Source organism: Papilio polytes, unplaced genomic scaffold (genome assembly GCF_000836215.1).
Source record: "Papilio polytes unplaced genomic scaffold, Ppol_1.0 DF821610.1, whole genome shotgun sequence".
Taxonomy (NCBI): domain Eukaryota; kingdom Metazoa; phylum Arthropoda; class Insecta; order Lepidoptera; family Papilionidae; genus Papilio; species Papilio polytes.
Window position 1 is genome coordinate 63,260 of NW_013527594.1, and position 15,034 is coordinate 78,293.

The window sequence follows — 15,034 nt, forward strand, 5'->3', positions numbered from 1 at the left end:
AATATTACAAAAGAAAAATATATCAAAATTCATAAGAGTAGCTTATAGTACAATTTAATTTATACCTGGTCACACTGGTGTAGGACGCAGTTACTGTTTACACACAAACATAATCTTCCACGAGAAGCAACAAGTGTAATTAATACGTTAAAAGTGTCACCTTCTGTTCATTTTGTTTTTTTCATTTTTATCTCCATTACTAAAAACAACTTTAGACAACAAAGATTCGGGAGGCCTAATTTTAGTCTGTTTCCATCCTTTCCTCATAAGGTAAAGTGGATTTGACGGTGGAGGAGACGCATAGGAAGGGGAAATGTCCTCTTTATGTGCGTCTCCTCCTCCGTCGAAGGGTAGGCAACGCATCTGCAATTGCGGATGTTTATGTACAGTGGTCGCTTTCCATTTCGGTGGATTTAGGTTGCCGCTTGATCATTTGCCACCTTATATTATAAAAAAATAGTTTAGTCAAAGACATGAGCCTGCTTTTAGCTTTCCCACGTATTTTCTACTGAAAGTGTATTATTGACTATGTTTTTTGCTTCATCATCACCATCATCACAAGCTCACTATACGTCCTCACCGAGGGGCTCGGAGCCTACCCTAAAGTTAGGGTGACTAGGCCATAGTCAACCACGTAACATTATTACTATGTTTTTTGCTTGGCAACAACATATTTGTTCCTTTTGTAATAAATAGATTAATTACATTAAAGTGATAAGGAATAATTAAATTATATTTTTTATGATGGTTGATGATAACGTGATTTGTTTTCTTGATACCAAAGTACGAAAAATTGAATACGAATCATGAGGCGGTCAAATTATTTGCGATATAAAATATGATATGAGTAAGTGACTCTAAACCTTTCGATCAAAGATCACTTTTGGTTCTTTAAATAACAAAGTGTAACATTATTTTAATTCAAGTAGACGTATTCCGACACAAGATAGATAAGATATTAAATAAATTTGATGTAAATATGCCAACAAACACTGATTGTAGTTGAAATGTTCACAATCAAGATCACAAATATATCGGATCTGATTAAATTTGTGCGTAAATGAGATAACAAAAATACAGATTTAGATGCTTGTAAACTATGTTGCTATGGATAAATATTTAAATCCTGAATTTCGAGAATACGCATACAAGATGAAGTTAATAGATGCAGAAACTATAAATAAAGTGTAGAGATCATAAATCCATCATTCACAGGCACAAATTAAAGTGATTTTATATATTATTCTATAGATATGCAGCTGAATGCCATTTAGTGCATTACAATACTAAATATCAATCTCTGGAAGCGGCAGTTGCACATCCCGATGGGCTGGCAGTCGTTGGTTTTCTACTGGAAGTGGTTGACGCCCCTAATCCAAGCTTTGATGAATTCGTCGAGGGGTTAGAGAAGATTAAGAAACGCGATCAAACATGTGATGTCTCTTCAGGTATACTAATAACTGTACTTATATATATTACGGTAAATCTGATTAATTGAAAACTATTAATAATTACCAAAACATGTGGTTATTATTAATATTAGTAAATGTGAATAATCGATCGAAATTTATTACTTTTAGTAGTAATTATTAATAATTCTTTTAGTGTATATAATAATGTAACATCTCGTGAATTATTAATAATTACTACTAAACGTAATAAATTTCGATCGATTATTCACTTTTACCAAAACATGTGGTTATTATTAATAATAGATAATTATTAATAATCTTCAATTATTCACTCTTACCGTGACATATACATTAAACAATAATAAAAATTTTAAATTGTGTCATAGAAGTATTATTTGAAAGGTATTGGAGAAGAATATGTCCAGCAGTGGGCAGAAAAAGACTGATGAAAGCCTATGTTACAGTGATAACAAAAATTTTTAACGGTGCAGAAATTATTAAAATCGGCCCAGTAGTTTTTAAGTTTTTTCAATACATATAAGCATTCAAAAATCTTAATCTTCTTTATAATATTAGTATAGATAGATATGTACTCAATAGTATAGTGATTTATTTCTTTATTATGTGTCAAACAGAATCACTCGCTTGGATGGATCGAGAGGATCTGAGTAGCGGCAACTATGTCACGTACAAAGGATCATTAACCACGCCTCCTTACACTGAATGTGTTACCTGGATAATTTACGAGAAGCCAGTGCAAATTGGCAGTGAACAGGTCTGTAACTTCAAGCAATTATTCTTACATGGTGATTACGTTAACTCCAATGTATCTAAAATCGGATCATATCATTAGATGTATAAAATGCATTTTGCTAGCTTTTGCCTATGACTCTAACCACGTGGAATTAAAAAAACAAAAGTAAGTAGTCTATGTGTTCTTTCAGCCGTTAAGGCAACAAACTCTAACAAACATCCATCCATCTAAACTTACGGAATTCGTCAGAAGACGTGGTGGTCGTATTAATTCACGAGGTTTTAGTTATTAATAAAGGTATTCCTTTAACTAACTTCTCAAATAAAAATAATCAAAAGAACACAATCCAATAAAATATTTTCTAAATAACAATACAAAGAAGGCAAAAAATACAAAACAAATACAATACATTCAATGAACGTAGGGCACTTCATGAATCATGTAATCAATTTACCCTTACGAGCCTGTTTGTTTCGCAGCTGGGTCTACTGAGGCAATTGGAGGGTCCGGACAGCATTCCGATAGAGAGAAACGTTCGGCCCACGCAGCGACATCCTCCAGGTCATTCCGTCATATACGTGAAACAAGTGAAAGCTAAACTATAAATTATTAGTGAATTTGAGACTACACAAAGTGATATAATACAAATAACTAAAACGATACAACTAGTGATTAGTATTCCAGTGTTTAACAGTGTATATATTTTGATAAGAGTGTTTTTAAATTAATTAAAAAGTTTCCAAAGAAAAAAATAAAGTTCTACTCCATTTTTTTCCACATCTTAACAACCTGTGTTGAAGGAATGAATGTAGAATGTAACTTTATGTAGTTAGAATGTATCTTACTATCTTACTAATGTTATAAATGCGAAAGTTTAGATGGATTGATGGATGTTTGTTAGAGTTTGTAGCCTAAACGAGGGAACAGATCTGTATGAAATTTGGCACAGATGGCATAGTCTAAAAGAACATATAGGCTACTTGCTTCTATTTTTTTTATACCACACGGATGGAATCGCGGGCGAAAGCTAGTATCAAATAAAAACATTAAAAGTAAACCTATTCAATAGATTAGGTTGGAAGCTTCATGTAATATCGACGTTAATTTTGACGCAAGATCTCGTCGCTGCTTTTCTAATCCAGGCACTTAAAATCTTCTCTGTTAAATGATGTTCTAAAAATAATCTCCGACTAAAGTTGGCTTTGAATTTTTATTATTATTACATACATTTACTTAATTAGAAACATGATAGATGTATACAACACCAATATATGAAAAAGTAAACTGAATAAGTTTACAGAACTCAGTAAGCAAGAATATAGGGAAATATTGCAGCGAAAGAATATCTAAATATCATTCAACGCATATAAAAACTACAGCAGCGCTAAGATTTTACTTTAAGATTTGTTGTGAATCTAGCTTGTAGTCGGAACAAAACTGTTTGTGGCGGGAACACAGAGATGGTCAACGACGCCCATGGACATCCGCAACACCAGAGGAATTACAGATGCGTTGCCGGCCTTTGACGAAATTGCAGGCTCGAAATCGAAAATATATACTTGTAAACTCTAATATCCTACAAACAGAAACTTGGTTTTCTTTTTTCACACTACTTCCAAGATACAGAGCTTGCAATGATCAACATAGTATAAATACGAAAAATAACTAAGCAGTTATTTTGTCATTTGTTTTTTAATAACTAGAAGACAAACTTATCTATTTAGTTCGGATATTGTAGAAGTTTTTTCACTTTAGATTGCAAAAAGCATACAAATAAAACATATCTTTATTTATGTTACATAAGTAATAAAACTAAATATTACAACAACTGACAGAAATCGAAATGAATCCATCGATTTAAATCCAAGCTCCTCACCACACCAGTACAATGTTCTATAGCTATTCCAAGGTGATCGCGCATGCGAATGTAGAATATCATACGTTCCAATAACTTATCATTAGGCTCTTCCTCCACTTCTGCATAATTGTTGTCTACATTGAGATTCAGATCAGCGTATACCTGGTCAAATTGGTCAGCCAACCTTGACAGAATAAGTTTGACTGCAGCGTGCTTTAGGTCAAGAAGATTGTCATCTTCCTGCCAAGGTTTGAGTAGTACATATTGTGATTGTTTCGATATTCCAAGATATTGCATTCGTTCATTAAAATCTTTCTTCATCATCGCCTTTCTCCATGTGACAATTGACAAGTCCCAAACTTCACCTGGGTGCATTTCCGAATAAGCTTGCTTTAATTTCATTATTTCGCTTTGATTGTAGAAACAAACCGGATTCTTCATAAGGAATATTTCAGATTCCATAAAGTAATTTTTATATAGGTACATTTGCGGCTCCTCGCTAGTTGCTTTATCGAGGGCTTTGTATAAAAGACTTCTAATGAGTTTTCGAACTGCTTTTCTGTTGATTCTTACCTTCAGTAAGTCTATATTCTGACGAATTTTTTCCGTGTCTTCTATAGTATCTGCTTGCAAGTTAATCACAAACTTTCGGTTCTGATTTGCAAAAAATGATACATTAGAAAAATGAAGCTCCCATAATTCTCTGTAGATACCAATGTCACTTGAAACAAATGTGAAAAAAACTTCTCTAGTTTCACCAGGGGGCAATATATCTTCATTTTTGTTAAAGAAAAATACCTGACTCGCTACTTCTTCCGGAATGAAAGGAGCTTTTTCTTTTATTTTCTTCCAGCAATATCTTAACGTAACTGTTCCTAAATTTAGCAAAAAGAGTTTAGCTCTACTCACTTGAAGTTTAGGCACGTTAAAATAATACGACCACGACGAGCAAGGTTCATGCCACTGTTCATCTTGTAACTTGAGCAGCTCTGACGTCAGATGTTGCTCGGAAGTTTCTTTAATGAATACTGTATTATTAATTCTCACACTGTATACTGTAAACGTTTCTTCAAACTCCTCTACAGTCGTTATTTTTATCTCTGGCAGGGGTGGCAAAGGTTTTGGTGGTGGTTTGGGTCTATTACCTTTGACAAACAATTCTCTAATGACGGACCTGAAATAAATGCTTTGTTATATGAAAAATGTCTTTTACATACAATTAGAAGTAGCAAAAAGATTTGATCGAGTCATACCTATGTGGATCTATTATTTTTATGTTTTCTTTAAACTGTTCTTCTCGTTTTTTCTTATACTTCTGGTATTCATTGTTTAATCGCACACATTTGTTGCGTTCTGAAACGCCATGAATATTTTTTTCATGTTCTAAAATGTATTGTGGTACTCCGATATGTTCGATGATACGGGGTCGTCCGATCTCTTCAGGCTTTCGATAAACTTCATACACAGGTTCACAGTAACATCTTTGTTTGAGTCTTGCTGGTAGAGTCCACGGCTCGCCTCTTACTGTTGCTGGCTTTTTCACCTGAGCGTCTTGCAATATTGATTTCATTTCATTTTTTTCTCGTGCTTTTTCATGTAAATTCATAACCATGTCTATAGGTTGCCTCTGTATTTTTTGGCCAATGGCCAATATTTCATCTTCTCTCACCTTTACCCATTTTTCCCAGTTAAGTAAATCTCGATCGGGTTGAATATATTTTTCTGCATATTGATACATTATTGTACTTATATTCAAAATTATATATGTTGTATCTTGTTCAATATATTTTATTTACATTCGTAACGAGACGTCATATTCGATTTTGGAAATATTTTAAAAAATTAACGTCAATGTAACATTTCTTTGTATTTTATAGACAGAGCAAAAGTTTATATAATTACTTTTTTGTTTGAAAATCTGAATTGTATGAAAATCCTAAGTACGGAAATGCCTAATGCGGTGCCTATAACAGAACCAGAAGGAATAATTATGATTTATTAATATATAATTAATAATTTACTAGCTATATAGTGACTCGCACAATTATCACTAAGCGAAAAAGTAGAACTTAACATATTGTAATTAGAAACACTACGCTAATCATCTGTAGGAACTTTTAGAATTAATAATAGTAACATAAGTAATGTTACCAACTTTACATCATCCACAAATAAACTTTCTCTTTTATTGAGGTCAATCGTTGTTTCATTTTCGATTGCAAAAAACTGCATATAAATTAAACATTTTTATTAATGTTACAATTATCGAAACTAATGTACATAAGTAACAAAGCTAAAAATAACTACTGACAAAAATCAAAATGAATCCATCGCTCTAAATCCAAGCTCCTCACCACACCAGCACAATGTTCTATAGCTATTCCAATGTGATCTCGCATGCGAATGTAGAATATCATATGTTGCAACAATTTATCCTCAGGCATTTTCTTGACTTCTGTATCATTGCTGACCTTATTGTGATTCAGAGCATCGTATACCTTGTCAAATTTGTCAGCTAACTTCGACAGAATAAGTTTTACTGCAACGTGTTTTGGGTTACGATTTTCATCCTCTAGCCAAGGTGTCAGTAATATGTTTTGCGATTGTTTTAATTTTCCAAAGTATTGCATTCGTTCAATGAAATCTTTTTTCATCATCGCCTTTCTCCATGTGGCAATTGACAAGTCCCAAACTTTACCTGGCTGCATTTCCGAATAAATTTCCTTTAATTTCATCACTTCGCTTTGATTGTAATAACATACCGGATTCTTCATAAGGAATATATCAGATTCCAAGAGGTATTTTTGATAGGGGTATATTTGTGGTTCCACGCTTGTTACTTTAATAACAACATTGTATAAGAGACCTCTGATGAGTTTTCGAATAGCTTTTCTGTTGAGTCTTACCTTCAGAATGTCTACTCTCCGACGAATTTTCTCCGTGTTCTCTATAGTATCTGCTTGCAAATTAATCACAAGTCTTTGGGACAGATCTGCAAAAAATGATACATTGCAAAAACTTAGCTCCCACAATTCTCTGTAGATACCGATATCGCAAGAAACAAACGTGAAATACACTTCTCTAGTTTGACCAGGGGGTAAAATATTTTCATTTTTGTTAAAGAAAAATACTTGACTCATAAGTTCTTCCTCAATGAAAGGAGTCTGTTGTCTTATTTTTTTCCAGCAATACCTTAACGTAACCGTTCCTAAATTTTGCAAAAATAGTTTAGCTCTACCCACTCGACATTTAGGCACGTTAAAATAATACGACCACGACGAGCAAGGTTCATGCCACTTTTCGTTTTGTAACTTGAGCAGCTTTGACGTCAGATGTCGTTCGGCAGTTTCTTTAATGAATACCGTATTATTAATTCTCACACTATACACTTTAAAAGTTTCTTCGGACTCCTCTACTGTCGTTATTTTTATATCTGGCAGGGATGGCAAAGGTTTTGATGGTGGTTTGGGTCTATTGCCTTTCACAAATAATTCACTAATGTCGGACCTGAAAATAAATGTTTTTTTTTTACATGAAAAATGACTTTTACGTACAAATAGAAATAGCAAAAAGATTTGATAGAGTCATACCTATGCGGATCTATTATTTTTATTTTTTCTTTAAACTGTTCTTCTCGTTTTTTCTTATACTTCTGGTATTCATTGTTTAATCGCACACATTTGTTGCGTTCTGAAACGCCATGAACATTTTTTTCATGTTCTAAAATGTATTGTGGTACTCCGATATGTTCGATGATACGGGGCTGTCCGATCTCTTCAGGCTTTTGATAAACTTCATACACAGGTTCGCAGTAACATCTTTGTTTGAGTCTTGTTGGTAGAGTCCAGGGTTCGCCTCTAAATGTTGCTGGCTCTTTTACTTGAGCGTCTTGCAATATTGATTTAATTTCTTTATTTTCGCGTGATTTTTCATGTAAATTCATAACCATATCTATAGGTTGCCTCTGTATTCTTTGGCCAATGGCTATTGTTTCGTCTTCTCTCACCTTTACCCATTTTTCCCAGTTGAGTAAATCTCGATCGGGTTGAATATATTTCTTTGCAAATTCATCCATTATTATATAGCTATATGTATCAATATTATGTATATTTTGTTAAATATATGTTATTTAAATAAATTCGTACCGTGGCGATAAATCCATTTTTGTAAAATTTCAAGAAAATTGACGCATAAATATTGACGTATACATTACTTGTCAGTATCCTTTTTTTCTCCATAGATATAATATAATTCATTTAGAATTTATTACTCTTAAAACATCTAAATTCTCTTGCAGTATTTTAATTTTTATCACCTACAGTGATGTCTTATTTTTAATTGTACGATGCGAAATTATAAACTTGAATCCTATGTAACAGTTAACGTTATATAATCTGTATAAACATAAAGTAATAGACATAGAGAAAAATAGAGCAAAACGTCGATTTGACAGTTTTATTTGAAATTCTGAAATGTTTGAAATTTTAAAGTAAATAATGCCTATTGCTCTGCCTATACCCGAACCAGAAGGTATTAATCGTAATTTACTTACTGCTAGTTACTCAGAATTATCAATAAGTGAAAAATCACTATTTTATTGAACAGTTGCAACTAACCGTATCAACAATATGAACTATCTGAATTAGTGGTAAACTAGCTTTCAATTGGACTCCGTTCGCGTAAAATTAAAAAAAAAAACAAAAGAAAGTAACCTATATGTTCTTCCAGAATATGCTCTACACCTATGCCAAATTTCATCCAGATCCGTTCAGCCGTTCAGTCTACAAACTCTAACAAACATCCATCCTTTTTTTTTGACTGAATGGCCACTGTTTGCCTTGAAGATGTATTTACAGATGGCGCTTAGCCTAAACCTCGTTTATGAGTAATTAAGCTGGAGGGCTCCCTCAGGTGCCTTGGCACGAGCCGTTACTTCGTTAACATCCATCCATTAAAACTTTCGCATTTATAATATTACGAGTATTCAGATTAGAAACCTTAATAAAATTTTGTAATGGCTTTCAGTTCCGGCTGCACCAGAAGAAGTTGAAGAGAAAGTCCCTCCTATAGGAACTCTTGATTACATTTATTATTTCAGCAAAATCGAGGGGCATTTGCCCACACCTATTGAAGTGTCAATCACAGGTTCCATCCCTTACAAATGTCCTGAATTAAAGTGGTACAATTTTGACATTTACCCACATAAAATAAAACTCACGAATACTGGTTATACTGGTAAGTTTTATGTACTAACTAGCTGTTCCCGTAAAATTTTCATAATTCCGTGCGGCTTCATCCGCATGGAATTATGAAAATTTTATTTTATTGTTTGCATTTGTTAAATTATCAATAACAAATGTCAAAATGGCATGACATGACAAACCTTAGCAATCTTTCTTTCTTGATGTTGGCAGCAACTTATGATCTTTCCCACATTAGGGTTTTTATGCAAAATATTTACCCCCAAGTTTAATGGCGTGAAAATATATAGCCTAAGGCGTGACGTAAGTGTAGGGCTTTTTATTAAAAAAGAGTTATTCAAAAATATGCAGTAATTACCGACATCTTAGGCAACAAAGAAGTGTGTGTTTACGCTTTATTATAATAGTATAGATATATAGATAATATCACGTGTGCATAAAGTTAACCTGAACTGAAGCACTAAATAGTAAAGAAATCTTTTATCTTGCGGATTTTGGACGAGAAAAGTGATTTCATTGTTTGACAACTGTCATACATACCTTCTGATTGCAAACCAACACCTTAAATGATGTTAGATGTTGCGTCATTTGTTACCGCAAGATTACTTGTTTCCAATTGGTTTTACTTGTACTACTGCAAAATTATTCCTTTATCCAACAATGTTTTACATAAAAAATGTAGCAATAAATGGTAATAAAAATGGAGGATATTTTCCGTATTTTAACTCAACATTCTTACACAACGTCCCAGCCTGTTATAAATATTAAAATAATGAGAAACAAAGAATGAAAAAGTAAAAGAAATTCTCACTGTTTACAAAAAAACACTGACTACGTGGAGAAAAAATATATTTCAACCAAGTACGGTCAGCATTGTTTTCCTAAAATCAACTGTAAACATGTCAACTTTATTTCCAGTATTACTTGGAGCTAAATGGAGAACGGAGAGGCCATATCTTGAAGGAGGTCCCTTATACGAAAAACACGTCCTTTCTCAAATACATTTCCATTGGGGACCTAATTTCATGAAAGGAAGTGAGCATTCCGTTGATAAAAGATTACATCCCGGTGAAATGCAGGTGATTTTTATAGATTTTAGTTGTAAGGAGCCAGAACCCATTTAATTAATATTTCACTTTATTGGAAAAGTGTACGTTAAGTACCTATATATGTAAATTTTTAGTTAATACTAGCTGTTCTCGTGCGGCTTTATCCGCATTAAATTATGGAAATTTTATTTCGTTGCTTACATTTGTCAAATTATCAATAGCAAATGACAAAGTGACATGACATGACAAACCTTGGCAATCTTACTTTCTTGATGTTGGCAGCATCTTATGGTCTCTTTCCCAGATTAGGGTTTTTATCCAAAATATTTACCCCCTAAGTTTAATGGCGTGAAAATGTATAGTCTAAAGCGTGACGTAAGTGTAGGGCTTTTTATTTAAAAAAGTATTATTCAGAAATAAGCTGTAATTGCTGACATCTTAGGTAACAAAGAAGTGTATGTTTACGCTTTATTATAATATATATAGTATAGATAAAAATCTTGATTATTTAAAAGTGTAGACAACTTAATCACTGTTATTTCTAACTACTACATTTTAAGTTACAAGTTCCTTAACCTCCCAAAACGTAAGTAGCAAAGTAAACAAACTTAAGGCTAAGCAAAATCTCACAACTTAGAATGTCGGTTTAGACATGCAAATGTACATAAAATTATACTAAACAAGTAGGCAAAGAGTAATTAAGATAATTTTATAAAATCAAGTACACTATTCCCCTGCTAAATAAAAACAAAATTTATCGCTTACTGTGAAAATTTATTCAATTAATTAGCTAAGCGAGTTAATACGTAATTAAGGACAAATTAGTGCCTAGGGAGAGATCTTAGGCTATTCTCTTCGTTTTTGTTATAAAGGATAATGTAATAACGCTTTCGTGTACTTAAAACCAGAGTACACAGTCGTGTAGTGAATAAATTTCAATATTAAAGTGTTATGTCGAGACAACGATAATATGTCTGATCTTTTGTCATTTATGGTTTCAAAGTCAAAATCACTGAGCCTATTTATTTAAAACTAGATTTGGCCGGCGACTCAGTCTGCGTGGATAAAAAAGCGAAAGTAAATAGGCTATGTGTTCTTCTGTCTTTTCCTCTACATGTATGCAAAATTGCATCGAGATATATTCAGTAGTTTAAGCTACAAACTCTAACAAACATTGACTATATAGTATTATGTTTCCAGGCAACTTTCTTCAGATCGGAATACCTGACGCAAGAGGAAGCCCTGAAACATCATGATGGCGTAGTTATGGTTTGTTACATTATAAAAGTAAGTAAAAATATGAGGTAGAAAAAAATATTAAACTAACAATACAATTAAGTTTCCGAAACTCGCAAGCTTAGAGGAGTATATTAAAATAATTTTCAGTACGGAGTTAATGCTGATGAACGTTTAGAATGCATTCTAGAAGGATTCCCCAGGATCATAGAGGCAAAGACAAACACTCGAATCGGACCTTACCCAATGTCTCGCATCATGCCCATGTTCTATGAAGATTACTTCCTCTATTGGGGCACTTTAACTACGGTGAAAGGAGAGAATCATGTCATACGATGGCTCGTACCCAGAGTAATACTGTATGCTTCTACTGAACAGGTCATGTTTATCAAATTTTTACTTTTGTAATAATAATTTAAATTAAACCATTTAGAGTGGTATGGGCATGTTATGAGAAGGGATGAATCGCATGTAACAAGACGTACGTTAGTTATGAATTTGGAGGGGAACATCGGTAGAGGTAGAGCTAGAAAGAAATGGATGGATTGCGTGAAAGGTGACATGACCAAGAAGGGAGTGATGACTGAGATGACGGATGATAGAGAGCTTTGGAGGACAAAAACCCAGTGCGCCGACCCTACGGGAGTAAGATAAGGCAGGGGAGATGATGATGATGATGATGAATTTAAATTAAACCGATACTAAATTGATACACAGTGATCATCTATTCAATTCGAAAACCTCTGCGAATTACAAACGGGAACATCAATCAAAATTGAAAGTCATTCATTTAATTATAAGACACGTAAACTTTACATGTAAAATTAAGTAATTTGGTCTAACTATTTCAGATGGAGCAATTCCGTAAGCTTTGGGATCCTTGGGATAATCCTAACATGGGAAACTTCCGACCATTACAAGATGTAGCCGACAGGCATGTGTTCTTTATAAATGCGCATTGGAATCAGTACAACTCCCTATTACCCATACCAAGGGTCCCTGAGCAATCGATATCTGTCCCCTCCCCTGCATATCAAGCTAATCCATGGATGCTACCGCCACAGAACAGGGTTTCTGTTTCTAATGAAGCTACAGAAAATAAGAAAGACAATAATAAAGAAATCACGGAGAATAAGGGAAATAAGGGGAACAAATAACGTCTTATAAATCAAGAGAAAGTAAACTAGTTCTACTTGCATGCAGAGAGAATTGAAGATAAAAGACATTTCCATCGAGTAAAATGGTTGTAAGAATTACAGGAAGCCTATAATCCTACATATGGTCAAATTACCTCATGATGCGAGACACCACGATGCTGCGAATTTAATTCCATCTAGACATATGTTAAATGAACAACGATTTATGGAACCGATTTGTCATTTAGAGATAAAACGAGACGGATCGTAGCAAATAAAAAGAATTCCATAGCGTATCGACCTATGTGGATTTACCGAAGGTCGTTGCTCCATCTTTTCTATGGATGCTAATATATCTTGCTTTCATTTCGTTTTCTCCCATTCAAATAAGTCAATAGTCGCTAAGTAAGTCGTAGGGCTAAGGGCCAAGGGACTCAATACAGTTGTATTTAATCAATACATTTAGAAAAGGGACGGGTATTATCGGTTTTCTGAAATAAATGAAAGTGTCCTTAATCGTATGCGTTTCATGTATCAAGTTGTATAAAAATGTTTATCAATGTTAATATTCCAATTTACTTTGATGACATTAAAACCTATATCAATCGTAATCTCCGAGACGAAACAGTTTTAGTAAAAGTTTAATCCGTTAATCACCCGACGAGGGCGCTGTCAGATGCCAGATTTTCCTTTGCGTATGTATCACAACAATTTTCTCTAATGAACTATTATTTTTAGCTTCTAAACTTTTTCATTTTGCTCATACAAAATGAAAAGCTGCTATTTGAGGGAGTATGGCGTCTGTTTTACAACGATGCTGAATGAAGACGCTTTTGTCGTTTTGTAGAAATAAGAAGTAACACACACACAAGTAATATAAAAAAAAAGATACTGTGAAAAAACTGTTGTTGCCTAGTTTTTGCCACTTTGTAAAAGACACATTTGTTAAACACTGAAACTGATTTTGAACGTTAAGTCAACTGTCAAATGTGGTCGGCGGAGGGCGGTTAGTTGTCAATGTCATTGTCAGTCAGTAATGTAACCTTTGGGAGTTTGGTAAAATTTACTAAGTTTTCACAAAATGATTAGGAATATTTTTCGTACCAGCCGCTGGCTGGTACTAAGGCGGATCAATAATTTTACCCCTGTTTTATTAAATCGATGCGTACCAATAAATATCTGCAAGGCTAGCACCTGTCTTCCGAACAGAACATTTTTTAGAAATACAACTAATAGTTCGCAGACTTCAGAAATAGTGGATCCAATAGTTTATGAAGAAATCTGTAACGAAACCTTGGAATCTTTGTGTGATTATTTTGAAGAAATTGTGGAACAATCTTCTAATTTAAAGGGTGCTGATGTAACATATAGTGTAAGTGAAAAAGTCAAAACAATTTTAATTTCATTTTAGACGTTTTTATACCTTACAGTAGTTGTAGTATTACCATTATCCAGATTCGAGACACTGATATACTTATTATTAATTAACTATGAAGGAAAGGAAAAAAATGAAATGTCTATGTGTTTGCCATATTAATTTTGGAATCCACAATTCCCCTTATGCTATTTAAAAATTCGCAATGTATTTTGTATGTTCATAATAATACTGTAAAGCGGAAAGACTTGTCTTATTGTATGTAACATATACCAACCGAAATCTACTACACTTGTATCCAGTTATTTTTTCAATAACATTTGATTTATTACTATTATAGCTATCTTTCATGATTTGAACATGGAATTAGAAAAATAGCTTAATTAGAAGGCTGTGGTTTCAAATTTCACCGATATCCATCCATTAAAACTTTCACTTTTATTAAAAACTACCTTTTGCTTGCGACTCCATCCGCGTGAAATTAAAACTAAGACAAAAGTGAGTAGCCTATGTGTTCTTCCAGATTATGTTCTACGTCTATACTAAATTTCATCAAATTTACGTTTAGTCATTGGGCTACAAACTCTAACAAACATACATCCATCTATTCATCTAAACTTTTGCATTTATAATACTAGCATGAAGTAATTGTTTTAAAAAAATAATCATATGGTTGTTGCAGGCAATATATTACTTTATTAATAAAGATAATCTTATTACAGGATGGAGTGTTGACAGTAGCGCTTGGTTCTGAATATGGTACTTATGTGATAAATAGACAAAGCCCGAATAAGCAAATCTGGCTTAGCTCTCCTGTATCTGGTCCTAAACGCTATGACCTTGTATTAAAAGACGGAGGTTATTGGATATACAAGCATGATGGTGTTACATTACACAAGTTGTTACAAGATGAAATATCAAGAATAGTTGTTAATAAAATTGATTTTGGATCTTGTAGTCACTCTTTTGTTTAAGTTTTTTTTGTTAAGTATTAAATAGTTTTGTTGTTATTT

The 15,034-nt window shown here is 33.3% G+C and overlaps 5 protein-coding genes across 7 annotated transcripts in view; 3 read left to right on the plus strand and 2 right to left on the minus strand.

The window, feature by feature from the left end:
- Positions 1–2,912, plus strand: part of LOC106108366 (carbonic anhydrase 2-like) — a 6,672-nt gene extending 3,760 nt beyond the window's left edge. Inside the window, exons 4-6 of the mRNA XM_013289524.1 lie at positions 1,252–1,448; positions 2,048–2,187; positions 2,646–2,912. Of these exons, the coding sequence (XP_013144978.1) occupies positions 1,252–1,448; positions 2,048–2,187; positions 2,646–2,771 (463 nt within the window). The 3' untranslated portion in view covers positions 2,772–2,912. The remainder of the gene's footprint in view (positions 1–1,251; positions 1,449–2,047; positions 2,188–2,645) is intronic.
- Positions 2,913–3,936: 1,024 nt separating this feature from the next.
- On the minus strand, positions 3,937–5,841 carry LOC106108364. The gene is made up of 2 exons (XM_013289519.1): positions 5,278–5,841; positions 3,937–5,198 (listed from the first exon to the last, which is right to left on the minus strand). The coding sequence occupies exons 1-2, from the start codon at positions 5,760–5,762 to the stop codon at positions 3,986–3,988; spliced, it is 1,698 nt and encodes a 565-aa protein (XP_013144973.1). The 5' UTR covers positions 5,763–5,841; the 3' UTR covers positions 3,937–3,985.
- Positions 5,842–6,257: 416 nt separating this feature from the next.
- LOC106108365 (MYCBP-associated protein-like) lies at positions 6,258–8,197 on the minus strand. Of its 3 annotated transcripts, none has more exons than XM_013289523.1 (3): positions 7,615–8,197; positions 7,267–7,531; positions 6,258–7,016 (listed from the first exon to the last, which is right to left on the minus strand). In XM_013289523.1, the coding sequence occupies exons 1-3, from the start codon at positions 8,097–8,099 to the stop codon at positions 6,996–6,998; spliced, it is 771 nt and encodes a 256-aa protein (XP_013144977.1). In that variant the 5' UTR covers positions 8,100–8,197; the 3' UTR covers positions 6,258–6,995. The 3 variants fall into 3 exon arrangements, with proteins under 3 accessions (XP_013144977.1, XP_013144976.1, XP_013144975.1); XM_013289522.1 differs by having other exon boundaries at positions 7,161–7,531; XM_013289521.1 differs by having other exon boundaries at positions 6,258–7,531.
- Positions 8,198–8,464: 267 nt separating this feature from the next.
- On the plus strand, positions 8,465–12,846 carry LOC106108362 (carbonic anhydrase 3-like). Its single transcript, XM_013289517.1, has 6 exons — positions 8,465–8,554; positions 9,050–9,259; positions 10,144–10,304; positions 11,475–11,561; positions 11,661–11,888; positions 12,362–12,846. The coding sequence occupies exons 1-6, from the start codon at positions 8,521–8,523 to the stop codon at positions 12,665–12,667; spliced, it is 1,026 nt and encodes a 341-aa protein (XP_013144971.1). The 5' UTR covers positions 8,465–8,520; the 3' UTR covers positions 12,668–12,846.
- A 10-nt stretch (positions 12,847–12,856) lies between these two features.
- LOC106108360 (frataxin homolog, mitochondrial) lies at positions 12,857–15,031 on the plus strand. The gene is made up of 2 exons (XM_013289516.1): positions 12,857–14,018; positions 14,744–15,031. Exons 1-2 carry the CDS (start codon positions 13,728–13,730, stop codon positions 14,993–14,995), a joined length of 543 nt encoding a protein of 180 aa, XP_013144970.1. The 5' UTR covers positions 12,857–13,727; the 3' UTR covers positions 14,996–15,031.
- The last annotated feature ends 3 nt before the right edge of the window (positions 15,032–15,034 follow it).